Below are 14,704 nucleotides of genomic sequence, written 5' to 3'. Positions count from 1 at the left end.
AGTCTCCTTTTAGGTTAGGTTTCTGCTTTGTTTCCTTGAGTTTTTAATTTATTAATTCATTTTGAGAACATGTATAAAATTAACAAATAGTTCAGAGTTTGACATTTGGCTCCTTGCCAGTACTGCATTATTGACCTTATGTGCTTACTTGCCATTGACTTGTTCTTTTTAATCAGTCTACTGTAGGTAAACAGAGGCAATCTAATTTCTTTTCAACAAATAATATCAAGCAAAGAGATCAAACTTACAGTGCCTCTCAACACTGCACGTTTTAATATCATCTTAATATTCATTTTAGTCCTGTTCATGTTAATTTGGAGAAAATCCTGTGTAAGCTGCAGAAACTGTGTAACTGTTCAGAGAGCTTCGTATCGTGCCAGGTTCAACAGAAAATTATCTGATTATCTGGGCATTTCTTTAATCGGAAGAAGGAAGCTTCAAAATAGCAAAACAAGAAATTTCAACTTTGGTTTTCAGTGACATTTTTAACCTGCACATTATCTACATGAGTCCCCAACTAAATCTGGCAATATCCAACGATACTGATAAAGCTTTACAGAGATAATTGATTCCCTGATCTTTGACAATGGAGGAAGAGAGCAGAACATAATTTACTTTCACAATAGGAAGTGAACAAATTGCAAATAATGATAAACATAAGCTTTGGTAGCCTGGCTAAAAACAGGTCTTATGCTAAAATTTTATGAATTATTTTCAATTGGTATTAGGTGCTAGATTTAGAAGGAGTATTTGCATCCAGATTAATTAATTTTGGGTCCTGGTTAGTATAAAAGTCTGCATTTAGATTTTCACAGTATTTGTATTTTAAGAGCTGTTCTTGTGAGATTTCTGTCTCAAATGGTAGAAATCTTGTCAAATATTTGCTATTTCAGGCAGAAAAACAGATCCTTCCTGCATTGAGATCCGACCCAGAACCAAAATCATATGGGTGAGGAGATGACTCTGATTCAGGGATTTCAAATTCTTCAAAACAAAACAAAAACAAATTCAAAATGGTTTGGATTAGAAACATAGTTTAGGGACTGAGGTGTCAGTTCAGCAAGTTTCTTATGCAAGTGCCTACCTGTAAGTATTTGAACTGTCTCACTGAAGTCAATGGGACTGCTCACTTGCTTAAAATTAGGCATGCACTTAAGTACCCTGCTGACTCATGGCCTAAATGGTGTGGAAGGATCCTCAGAATTTCAGAAAATGTTTAAAAGTTCTAGGTAAAACCCATCAATATATAGCCTGGTTTATTCTAACTAGAGATGATAACTTGTCCGCTGGAAAACATATTATTTAGAGGTACAGTACCTCTTAGAAGCCATGATACAATGTCCACTCCTTCAGATAATGCCTAGTACTATTTTGGTGGATGTTGTATATCTCAGCTAAGACCAGCCAGCGTTTCTGATGCAGCAGCATCATTAGCCAAGACATTAGCCACAACTTTTCTGTATGGCAGAGATTTTGAAGATGGTTTCAAATACACACTATGTCCTGCAATCTGTACTTGCAAGACCAAAGTATTGATCAGCCCAAGTTCTGTTGCAGTTTAGAGTGCACTGAGCTGAAAGGTAGGCAACACTGGTGGAGAACCAAGGCCTCGCTCAAAGGCTCACAATTAAGTGAGCAGTTGCTCACTTAAGCAGTCCCACTGATTTCTATGGGATCACATCTGGAAACAAATGCTCAGAAACATAATGGGTTCATAATTTGGTAGGCAGGATGAGCCTACATTCCCAGTCATTGAAGAAATTATAACTAATTATGCTAAACCTGGTTCTCAAATGTCCACAATTCTTCATCAAATTTAGGAAATATACATCCTTGGAACTACAGATCAATTTCAGCAATAGACAAATATTTATTGTGAGGACATGGAAATAATAAAAGTCAGTTAGCCTAGCTCAACTGTTAATTTCTTTATTTTTTTCCGAGTCAATTTTTCAGGTAAAAGCACAGATTGCCATATATTTTGTTATATTTAATAGACACAGTTTGGAAATCTGTTCTCTTTTGTTGCTCTTTTGGGGGCAAAGCCACCAAATTGGCTATTTTATTTTTAAAAGATTTCCCATCAATTCTAGTTGTATATTCTGTTCTTCTATTAGGGAAAAAGTTTCCTTGTTATTTATTTATTTATATTTATCATTTTAAAGAGATGTATCTATGATCGTATTGAATTCCCACAAGAAAAATCTGTGCTTGTCTAACTCTTAGCCACACAGTGATATTCACATCTGTAAATGGAGAAATATTTTCCCTGTGCAGTCTGACGGGCTCCTCGCCATTTGGAAGCAGAATTTACTTTGACTGCTTATTTATTTTTTATGATTCTAAATGTGTTTTAGCTCCAGGAGCGTTGTCATTTTTAAATAGATAAAAATCCCACAACACTTCAACATGTTTATTTAATTTAGAGTTTATGTTATAGACACACAGTCCAGGGGAAGACTAAAGGAGGTCAAGACACTGCCGATATTTATTTGATATAGAATCATCCATATACCAATAATGGCTTTGGCTCTGTATATTTTTCCAGAGACATCTCTAGCTAGACATTTGGGGCTTGATGTTGGGGCTCGGAAAAGACTCCCACTGATTTCAGTAGGAGTTGAATCAGGCCCTCAGTAAGCTGAGCTCAAGTAGTTCACTACAGTTTGGCTAGAACTGATTGTAGTTAAAGTAGTGGAATTTCTGTGAATATCAACACTATGGGCTTGATTTTCAGAGATGCTGAACAGTCAAAGCTCCCAACTCCAGAAGCAGTTGTGGGTATTCAGCCCCTCCGAAAATCAGGCCCTATAATGCTAACTTTTTTAATACTGTATGTCAAGACACATGTGGGTCAAATCTTGGCCTCATCGCCAAAGCCCTGCCCTGTATGAACAGTGGTGATGGCTTTAGGGTGCATCCAGTAACAGACACCCTGCCATTGCATGTGGGGCCATTTTGAAGCTCTGCTGTTCCTTTTGCCAGCAGCAATGTGCCACTGTAATCGTTGCCGATTTGTGCCTGCTATAGATGGCAGGAGACATGCTTACCAGATTTGGGCACACACTTCCCCATTTCCTGCACCCCTGCTAGCTGCAAACATGATAGGCATATCTGTTAGCACAGTACAGTCTTGCTCTTCCCTTTGGCCAACCTCATTGAGCATACTGCTGTTTCTGTAGTTTGAATCTCAGATTCCCCTTTTCCTGTCCTGAACACTATGTGGAGCATAGGCAGGATTCAGGCCCTAATCAAGCAAAGCACATGGTTAACTTTACGTTAACTTGAAGGCAAAGGGCTACTTACATGCTGAAAGTTTAACACCTGGTTAATAAGTGCTTTGCTGGATCAGGACCTTAATCTTTAATATTTTACTTGCATTATTTTGAGGCAAATCCCACAATCCTTATGCTGTACTTATACAGACGAAATAAACCTACTGGAATCAACCTAAGGACTATGGGCTTTGGCCAAAGTTAATATAAATTTTAATCTTTTGAGTTTTCCCAATGAAATGTGTGGCTGAATAACTCACCTTCCAGTATTCAGAGTAGCAGCCATGTTAGTCTGTATTCGCAAAAAGAAAAGGAGTACTTGTGGCACCTTAGAGACTAATCAATTTATTTGAGCATGAGCTTTCGTGAGCTACAGCTCACTTCATCGGCTGCATTCCGATGAAGTTGAGCTGTAGCTCACGAAAGCTCATGCTCAAATAAATTGGTTAGTCTCTAAGGTGCCACAAGTACTCCTTTTCTTTTCACCTTCCAGTAATGGAACATTTTGTATGGAAAGCTCTAACTAATTCTGTCCATATTCTATGCCTCTTCATATGAAATTTAGCTCATCATTTAAAATCTATTATGTCACAGGCATGCAAAGTATTCTAAACATGCAGTGCACCTGAAAGGATTTTATCTGAGCATTTTAGTTGAAAATATGTTTTGATTGCTTTGTGTCATTAAATATTGCCATGGACATCCTTTGTTGGGGCTGGATGGAATGGAACAACATTCTCCATCTAGTCTAAATAATCAGTTATATTTATAGTCTTGGACCATTTGTGGGGGGGGGGGGACATGTTATAGCTAAATTCTGCTGTCTTGAGGATGTGCTCACATAAGTGTGAAATGTTCACAGAAGTTTATGACTCACTTCATTTACTTGGTATGCTACCCTTGCTTTACTGGAGGATCCAAGTTCATGGATTTAGCTATGCGTGGTTCTCCTCGTCTTCCTCAGTTTCTTATGCCCGCTATAATTCTCTTCTGCTTTCAGGTCCAATCACCAACTCTCCTACAAAAAATAGGTGTGGCTAGGGCCTGCTCACTTTCTCAACAAGATTCCCTTTATCAGTTCAAAAAAGAACTAGATAAGCTCATGGAGAAGAAGGTCCATCCCTGGCTATTAGCCAGGATGGGCAGGAATGGTTTCCCTAGCTTCCGTTTGCCAGAACCTGGGAATGGGCGACAGGGGATGGATCACTTGATGATTACCTGTTCTGTTCATTCCCTCTGGGGCCCGTGGCATTGGCATTGTCTGAAGACAGGATACTGGGCTAGATGGACCTTTGGTCTGATCCAGTATGGCCGCTCTTATCTTCTTATGACCCCAATGTGGGCAGTCATGTCTAGTGGCTAGAGCAGAAGTCAGACCTAGGTGCTGGAGCCGCAGTCAGTAGTCAGGAATCGAAATCCAGGATCAGAGCCAGAGTCAGGAATCAGGGCCAAGTGTCAGAGCTTAAGTCAGGCATCAGAGCCAAGGGTCAGAGCTGGAGTCAAAGGCCAGATGCTAAAGCCAAAGTCAGGAATCAGAGAACAGAGTCAGGATGGGTTACCTGGAGTGACGCAGGGCTGGGGCCAAGCAGGCAGAGGCACCATCACAGCTGTGGGCAAACACTTTGAGCAGCCACTGAACAGCTGCTGGGCTGGACTTCAGAGCTGGTCTGCAGACTCTTCAATCAGGTGGTGTAGCCACTTGCTCTAATGAGTTTGCCCACAGATTGGCTCTGCTTGCTGGGCCCAATTCCTGATACCAATCAGAAGCAGTGTTCAATTCCCCCACCAAAAAACTGAGTAATCATTCAATTTAAAACATCAGTAAATCTGTCCGAGCATACAAGACTTGGGGAGCTCTGTTTGATGCTGGAGTTGATGTTACAGAGTTTGGGCACTGTGTCCATGATAGATAAGAGATGAGCCGCAACTGCAACCTTAGGCCAAGATCTAGATCCAAATTTTATCAACATTCAGGGGAGCCTGGATGCAAGGTTTTGGTTCAGGTACATCTGATCTATACCAGACCCAATCCGAAAGAGAGTCATTTATGAGAAGGACAAGTTCTCTGTTCCTGTTTCTATATTTGATTTAATATAGGCTTATGCTGTGTTTCCATTAACATGTCCATCAGTGAGAATTTAGGTAGGGGAGTAGTATTGCCTAATTTTGATCCCAATCAAATATTGAAGGGTTCAGAGTTTGACCCTAATATGAGTCATTATTCGATTCATGCTTTTGCTTAGGAGAGACTGTCAGGGGAAAAAAACAAAACAGAGGAAGCATAATGAAACAATTCAGTGAAGAAAGAGTTAAAACATAGAGCAGAGAATGGACAGATTGAATACCAAATGCACAGAGATTGTAAGGATAGAGCAGGGGGAGGGGAGTAAGAAGATAGTGAAAGAAGACAGTGTGATATACCTTTACCATGTATCATATATGTCTCCTTGTGCCAGCACATCTTTTGAAGTCCCTTCTGTCCCTGCAACATAGCAGAAACATTTGAATGGAAATACTCTTAAGAGTGCCCATCTCTGATCCAGGCACCATTCCAAATCTGATAGACATGTCTGATAGACATGATCAGCAACAGCACATTAGTTATATAAAGCAAAACAGACAGCAAAATTTTATGCACATTGATTCTAAGGGCCAAATCATGACCTATGTTATGTGCCCCTCAAAGAGAAGTAAGGGTGTTTGAGGAGAAAGGAGCCCCTGAGTGGGCTACCTGCATTGTAGATGACAATCTGTCTACCTGAACTGCTGCTCTGTGACTATAGCAACCTGCATGGAGCACACGTTACAGGAGGCAAAAATTTGGAGGAGGCACCAGGAAGTCTGTCTGCACATAGCTTGAATGCTAGCTGCACTTGCAGCATCTCTATAAATTGTTGTCGTAATACAGTGCCATTTTAGTTTTAGAAACAATTAATCCTGTTGTGTTATTACCTAGCACATGGTACATGAAACAATGATCAATGGCACACTATGAATCATGAGCAGCTAGCAATTAAAGTGACCAATTCACCAACAGCCCATAGTCTGAAATGTGTTCCTATAAAATGTTCAATAATTGAGATTTATTAAAGTCCATTCACGGATCATTTTTTAGGTAAGAAACACATTAATTGAATAAGTTATTTACCATGAATAGTTCTCCTAACTTTGTAAACAGCACAGTCTTATGCCACCTCTAGGCCTGATCCAAAGCCCATGGAAAGACTCTAGTTGACTTCTTTGAACTTTGGACCAGGTCCTCTATGCTTAACATAAAAGGAATCTCTCTCACCAGAGCTGCTTCCTGTGGTTACAACATACCTGCAGGGTATTTTTTAGGTTTCTACAGTAGTACCATAAGGGGAAGTGGATGTTATAGCACTGGGATAAACATTACCTCTTTCTTAAGTGGAAAATTCCCAATCTCTTAAACCCCATACAGTGGTTGCTGTGTTTCATTAGAAAGTTGCATGGCTTTGATGGGAGGCTAGGGTACAATTGATGCTTTCCTAGGATGGACTAGTGTTTTTAGAGTATATTTATTCCCCTACTCTATCTTTCATCTGGACCTATAAATTCAGTATTGCACTAGCATATCCGGGACTCTGACTACACTTGCTTTTTCTACAGAGGTCATGAAATCTGAGCAAGCTGTGCATATTGCATTATGTCCCCATCTTTTGCTATGACAGAAGAACAATGCAGAATTTATTTTGTGGCAATGTATGTTCTTTTTGAAAAGACTGACTGTAACTTGCACCCTTTCTGTAAGCTAAATGCTGTGCGCCAGATGGCAGAATTGGGCACATGATTTATTGAAAAGGTTCTTCTTCCCTAGTTGAAGTAAAACGAATGATAAGTATAGAATAAAGTAAGTACTACCCCACTTCCATATTGCAAACCTGAAATGAAACCGAACATTTTTTTAGATTCAGAAAAGTCCACTTATTTATAGACTATTTGTCATGTTTATGCACCTTAGCACTTGCAGGTTGCAGTCAGTTCTGGAAATGCCAAAATAACATTTAGCACTGGGATCTTTCGGTGTTTCTTGCAGAGCTGAAAGCAGATTTTCCCAGAAAACCTGGTTTTAGAAGATTTCCTTTCTATGTTTTCTGACTCAGGAGCTTCAGATAATCTTCAGATAGCATACAGCTTTATAAACTGTTGCAGGCAGTGGTGTTGTAACTGTGCTGGTCCCAAGATATTAGAAAGCCAAGGTGGGTGAGGTAATATCTTTGTTTCTTGCATTTGCCCAGGAAGCAAGAAGCAATGTTGGTCCAATAAAAGATATTACCTCATCCACCTTGGCTTGCCTACATTATAAACTGGAATTTCTGAGCCCGCTGCTGCTGACAGACATCTTGCCTAAGAAGTTATGTCATTTATGGCATAGACAGTATGGAAGTGCCATACGGCAGACTGTCACCAGTCAACAATCACAAAAATGCCTTTGGGTCGGATTGTGCCTGGGTAAGGCGCAAGGGTAATGAGCACAAGGAGCCTCCCTCACTTTTGCCTGCACGGATGGACCTAATTGCAGCTGTTGCATGCAGAATGCTCAAGAACTACACCTCCAGAGTGGTGCTAGTCTTCTCATGGCATGGACAGTGTCCATGACTTGAACTCCATCTGCACTTATCATTAGAGCTTGCCCTCTGTGGGAGGGAATGCGCACTGCAACCTTCCACAAAAACATTGTAGTAGCTGTGCTTCCAAAGGGCTCCTGGAAACAAACTGTGCCTGTCAGAGACAAAATGTCTCCCAGAGATACTGCTGTTGTGCTGTGCCATTGAGGAAAGAAAAATAATCCCCGTTTATACCCAAGCCAGATTGACTGAGGAACCCACCCCATTTTCTACAAAAGAACACTGCAGTGTATTTGGTATCTCTCTGAAATAGATCTCTTCCCTTTAACGGCTAGAGATTAAAACCATTAAAGTAATAATGATTATAATGAGTTCAAAATTAAGTGCAAGTGAGGCTGACTTGTGAGCCATTAATTCAAAACATTTTCATCCGTTATTAGTTTAAGGCACAAGGATGAACAGAATGCATGATTCCAAGTAAAGCAGCCAAACTAAACACAGTAGTCAAAAACAAGAATAAGTCTTCTCTTGCAAATTCAAACAAACATACTTAGCCAAGCATTTCAAATAAAAAACAGAGGCAAACCACTCTCACAAGGGCTGGGTGTTTGACAAAAACTACCAGTGGAAAAAGCATACTTCTTGAATATGCTTGTGTCTAAAGTATCTTAAAAATATCAAAACCTTGAAATACACTGCGGGGCCAAAAAGATTCCACAGAGGGGCCACAAACAGTAGTTACAACACAAAAGACATCTCAACCTTGCCCATGCAATTAAGTAGAAGAACATGAACTAAGAAGATTACTGCTACATTAGATATTACTCTGGGCCCAAAGACAAAGGATGAAAATGGAAAAGGACCAGGGAGTATATTGTCAAGGATACAGTTAAATGAAGACTTTCAGTCTTTCGACAGCTAACCCAAACAACAACCACTGAATGATTATAGCCTGATCTATGCTTACATATTTTACTGATATAACTTTACCAAATAGTTATACCAGTAAAAGCATCGGTGTGTGGATGCACTTCTACCCATAAAAGGGTGACTTTATACCAGTATACTTCTTCCCCTTCTCACAGGGGAATAGTTATATCAATATAGTGCAACTTTATATGGATACAACTGCATCCACACTAGGAGGGTTGTATTGCTTTAACTATACTGGTATAGTTAAAGTGGGACAACTTTCCAGTGTAGCCATGCTCCAGTGCAAGATAGCACACAATTTCCATCATTCAATCAACAACCAAGTAAGGTTTATTACATACTTCTATTGAGAAATTGCGGTCCTGACTGAAAGAACAATACTTTATCAGACTATGTGAAAAATAAAAGAACAAACAAATCTGCCCATCCTGATATCATTATGAAGGCTTAAGTACAAAGTCTGTGCTGCCACAGAAAATTGACGTAGCACAAAAACTGTAAACTGTTTCTTAATTAGGTAGCCAACATCCCAATCACTAGAAATATGGAATCATTTCCCCTTCATTCAAACTTTCTCTGTGTGACTGCTGCCAAAAACAGCCTTAGTTTCCTTTCTTAAACTGCTCCCATTAGTCTTCACCTGTGCCTGACACAGTAAGGAGAATTTCATTTGACAGTCCCATATTTTTGACTGAAAGAATGCTTCTTCCCCACTTGACTAAATGTGACATACCTAACATCTATAAAGAGCTGTGGCCAGCTTTATGGGTTTTTGCTTAGATTCTTCCATCAAGAGCACAGCCTGAACACCAGGCTAAGCACTGAGTATCCCCATGGGGGAATCACAGGGAAGAAACCCTACCCTCCTCCATCGCAGGCTGCAGAGTTGATTGGCACTGCATACGTGAGACTACAGTAACTCTCATGGCCACATATACATGGATCAGATCTGTAAGTGGTGTAAATTATCATAGCTCTATTGATTTCAGTGATTTACACTGCTTAAGGATACAGCCCAGGATTTTGATTTTAAATAGGATCCTATTTAGTGACAAAGAATCATTAACCTTCATAACCATCAATACAGGCACCCTTGTTGGTGAGGAAGTATTTTCTACATGTGTCACACTTGACTGCAAAGCTGAGCCAGAACCAAAAAAGTGACTCCATTTTCTGATCAATGTTATTTAAAGAGATCTGCATACCACCCATATTTCAATCAATCTAGGGTCTGGGCTATGGCCAATTTGAACTTCTTCATATGAAACATATGCTGGAGAGGATACTGAAGCAGATGCACTGCCATCCTTAGAAGCAGCAGTCTGAGGTTTGAAAACCTTTGAAGAGAGCAAAATAGGTTCATGTGAGGCATTTTTGTCACATGTCCAGAATGTCTCTGCCAATTAGGATATGGCAGAACAAACGTGAGAAACAAAAATCTGACCCTGAATGGAAACTAGATGGTTCTGTTGACCGGTAATGGCATACAGAGTCTTTTGCCTATAGGTCATTGTTTTAATTTAACATTGATTAGTAGCACCTGAAATTCGCTAGTGCACATCTGATGCCTCTGGCTGATAATATGAAATGAATCTATAGTCTCAGTTCAGTGCTTAGTACAATACAAAAACAAGCATCACAAGGTGCACTGATTGCCCCATAAGATAATCAGAATCCAAAGGCTGACTGAATATGGAACCTGAACTGTCCGATCACCTCTAACAGTATCTCCTCCAGTCAAGATTGAGGCACATTGGCAGAGGAGCATGGGGAGGTACTGAATTACCAGGCCACACGGTGAACCAGTTGACGGATAGAGAATGATAGCAGTTTAAAACAACACATTGCAGCAGAAAGAAAACGTTAAACTATTAAGCATGGAGCAGACACAGGAAATGATCTGTCTTAAGTTCATGCAAGGTTATAAATCTCTTTTATATCCAGAATGATGAGTTCAGGTATCTCCAGCTTCACTCAACCACATTGTCTCTCTGATATTTTTATGGCATATATTAAAGTTTGCATTTACAAAGGAAAACAGGAACAGAAAATATTTCGTATGTGCAACATGGCCAAGTCAACACTGCAAGTGCAACTTTTAACACTTCACTTTTGAGCCATCCCTCCCACTCCTTGCCACTTACAAATTCTTGCTTGAGAACATGCTGCTAACCATAAAGCCTATCAAAGTTTTCCCCACTCATAGGAAGCAGAAAGAACCTGGGGTCAGGGGGACAAACTCTAATACAGAACTGACCCAGGGCTGAGAGAATACAAATAAAACAGTCAGCCAGGGAATACAGCCCTCCACCTTGTCACAACGAGTAAGAAGGGTGCATATACCAGCCCTTCCAGTTTCTCTCTTCCTGAATCAGCAGTAACTTCTTCTGGCCAGCAGGAGGAAGAGAGACCAACTTTAAATTCACGGTTAGATGGTTTATTTACATGAAGTTCTGCCCATGATTATGCATAAGCCTTAGTTCCCCTCTATTCCTCTCCTGCACCGAGCCTGACAGTCCTCTGACAATGACTTCTAACTCTCTAGAAGACAGGTTAGCTTAAATACTTGACCTATATACAGAGCTGGTTACAGGAAATACCTAAAATCAGTCCAACTCGTCTTAAAATAGCTTTTAAAAATAAAAACTTCTTCCCTAAGTTTCAATAATATAAAGGTTAGATTTGTCTGACACTGTAATAAGTACAGATTTTAAAAATAAATCTGCTATTACTATTTCATATTGGATAATGAGAGGCCTGAATAAAAACACACACTCTTCATGTGGAGAGCTATTACCCACACAGTGCATTCAGAGAAGATTCGTATGACTGCAATTTATCTAATTCCAGACTTGTAATTTATCTAATTCCAGAAAAATGTAAAGAAAATTGAAGAAGTTAGAAGTAAGAGGAAAAGTAACAGTGCAAGAAATAATTAGAATGTTAAGAGTTTGAGGAAACCTAAGCCATAGATCAATTAAAATGAAACATGGCCCAAACCAAGAAATGAAGGCCCCAGTTTGGCTCAGCAGTATTTCTGGAAGAGTATTTCTGGAGAGGAGGAAAGTGGGAGGGGGTTCTTTTGGAAACTAGTCTGCTGGCAGGGACTGGGGATTACTGCTGGAGAAATCAAAACCATGAACAGCATAGGAATTCCACTGGAAAATACACCATTGATGAAGCCATCTGAGTATGGAGCCCAGATCATTCACACCATTCATTTATGCCGTAATCCACCCCTGGAAAGGACATGCTTTTTTTAAGAGCTAAGTAAACTTATCAGCACACTATATCCAGGCCTTCTTGTTCCCACATCTCACTAGTTTTGCTTCTCATGGCAGCCCTTGACAATCTTTCTGAAGTACTTTGGGTTTCAAACAGCTGCTCACTGTACAGATAGCACTTCGATTTCAACTCCCTCCCATGCTTAATTATTTCATCCATTACCCACTTCCCCTCCCCCTGGCTATCTGGCTTCAATCTAGAAAAGGGGGAGCCCATTCAGGTTAAATAAGAATTTTTGTTCCCAATTCAACCTAACACCTAGGTTTCATGGTTTTAAAAGTTCACTTAATGTATTTTAAATTATTAGTCATCATTTTCACAAGCCTCTGAGCTTTCTGGTTACAGAAATGCCAAAATACTGCAAGAAAGGCAGTGCTCTCAGCAGTTCCAAGCTGATCATAGGGTTGCCACTTGGTTGGTTCTTAATTGGCCTGGCCAGTTTTTGTACTGCCTTGCTCGCTGTGGGTGAAAAGATTTAGTGTGCTGGGCTTTTTTCCTACCTGGAACCAACATTCCCTATACGCTGCATGCACACGTTGCCATGCAGGGATCTTACAACTACTGTGCAAATAACATGGCTAGGAGTGCGGTCCTGCTTTGTGTGTCGGGCCCTCAACCTGCTGAAACTGCCGTGGTTTCTCTTGGCACTGGGGACCGGGACAGACCTGAGGCTCACTATCAAAGAGGGGTAAAAAGCTGGGTGAGGAAGGTAGTTGTGGGAGAAGATGGTAGGGGGCAGGGCTGGCTCCAAGCACCAGCGAAGGAAGCAGGTGCCTGGGGCAGCCAATAGAAAGGGGCGGCACTTCGGCGGCAGCTCAACCAGGCTTGTTTTGTTTTTATTCCCCTCCTTCGCAGCTTGGGGTGGCAAAAAAGCTGGAGCCAGCCCTGGTAGGGGGGCACCTTCACATCTGTGGTGTGGGACTGGTCAGGGGTCAGCTTTTCTGCATCTCAGATGTGGCAACCCTCTATCAGAACAAAGCACTGGAAATCCTGCAAGGAAGCCTGTTCTTATGAAGCTCCCAGCTCAGTTTTGCAGACCTAAAAAGTTCCAATAGTTCACACAAGGTTCAGATGAACATTTCAACGCTTAGGCACTTATCCAATCCAAATGTCTGAACAGGGAGGTTCTCCCATCTCTATTCCAGCCTCCTAATTAGGGTCAAAATCTTCTTGCTAATGACTTTAGCCTATCACAGGGCTGGTCCTCTAAGGAGAGTCAGATGCCCAGCCTACCTGTGACAGATTTTTGTTAAGGGAGTTGGTTTATCTTTACTCTGGGGTAAAAGCATTTAGGCTGTTGTATAAGTGCTCCTCTCAAAAGGCTTTATTAAAGAGAGAGATACTGCTGTGAAGTGGAGTGTTTGGCTTCTTCTTGACCAAGCTGTTACTTGGGACTTTATTGCTACCTCATCCAGGGGGAAACTAAGGCAGGCCACAGCAGAGTGGCAGCAGTGCCCATTTACATGGTCTTAATGGAGCTCCACATTTTATCCCACACAGCCTCTAAAGGGTGTGACTCCTCCAGGAGGAAACGAACCGCTGACCCAGGAGATGAAGGGGGGCTTTCTGGCCATGGGAAAGCAAAGGTGTTTTGGGGGTTCTGCAGTACTGGCCAGAGGAAGGGAGCTGCCTCTGTCCCCTCTCCCAGCAATAAACACATATTATGCTGTTACTGAGCTTGTGCCTGTGTCATCATTCCAAGGACAAGAGCCTCCTCCCTCCATGCAGGTAGAAACTGGAGCTGTCAGCCTCTGGCCCTCTGACTAACACTTGTCACTTTCTACTCTCTACACCCCAAATGCCTAGTTCTGTCCTTCTAGCTCTTTTATTGCTGCCTGAAGGCCTAATCTGGCCCATTCTGTACTACACTACAAGGGCTTGTCTAACATGAACAAATACTCTCTAACTCAGATGTGGAGGGGGAAGAAACCTGACTCTGAATCAGGGAATAAAAGTGAGCAATGAGCACATGGAGGATGGATATTGTGCTATTTTATCTCTGCATTTTTAAGGGGCTGGGTGGTGTTATAACCGCAAAACTGCCCTTCAGTTTAGTGAGGACTCTGCTGCTAACATTTTTGCTGTGCTTTGAAAAAGTTTGTGTTGTTCTCTTTGAAAGAGCCTCATAGCTTCCTTCTTCCCCAGTAAATGACTGCTTTTTGACTAGCATTCAGAAAGTTACATGGAAGACTGCTACAGCTTTTTTGGCAATTCCAAAGAATTCAGATCCATTCGCAGAACTGTGCACAGACAATATAAAGGGTCATTACTTAGGCTGACTTGGAAAGTGGACACAAAGGACATTTAAGCATCATTTTTCCTTTTAACTGCATAATCCTAAAATACTGCTAAATGCCTAGAGCGGATTTGTGAGTATTTCTGTAAGTAAGCTTACTGAGACTACTCTGCTGTACTTTGTGGGGTTTTATTTGTTGTTCACAAACACCGACGCATAAGTGCCAATTTACTTGTGGAAAGGGTCTCAGGTCCTGAACGTTGAATGAATTCCAGTACAAAAGATTATCTTGCAGAAAATTCCTACGGAAAGTGCATTAGTCACAATTCAGTAGACTCCTTTTTTTGTTTTCAAGTTTCAGTCCTCCAGTCAGGAAGCAAAAAATA

The 14,704-nt window shown here is 40.9% G+C and overlaps 1 protein-coding gene across 4 annotated transcripts in view; it reads right to left on the bottom strand.

The window, feature by feature from the left end:
• The window catches only part of CPXM2 (carboxypeptidase X, M14 family member 2), a 106,365-nt gene that overhangs the window by 77,304 nt on the left and 14,357 nt on the right, over positions 1 to 14,704 (bottom strand). For 2 of the 4 annotated variants that reach the window (XM_075131033.1, XM_075131034.1), the window contains exon 3: positions 5,697 to 5,757. The exons of the other annotated variants lie outside the window; for them this stretch is intronic. In XM_075131033.1, the coding sequence (XP_074987134.1) occupies positions 5,697 to 5,757 (61 nt within the window). The remainder of the gene's footprint in view (positions 1 to 5,696; positions 5,758 to 14,704) is intronic. 4 annotated transcript variants of the gene reach the window in all.

This window comes from Caretta caretta, chromosome 7, assembly GCF_965140235.1.
Source record: "Caretta caretta isolate rCarCar2 chromosome 7, rCarCar1.hap1, whole genome shotgun sequence".
Lineage (NCBI taxonomy): Eukaryota > Metazoa > Chordata > Testudines > Cheloniidae > Caretta > Caretta caretta.
This window is presented reverse-complemented; position numbering and strand designations above follow the sequence as displayed.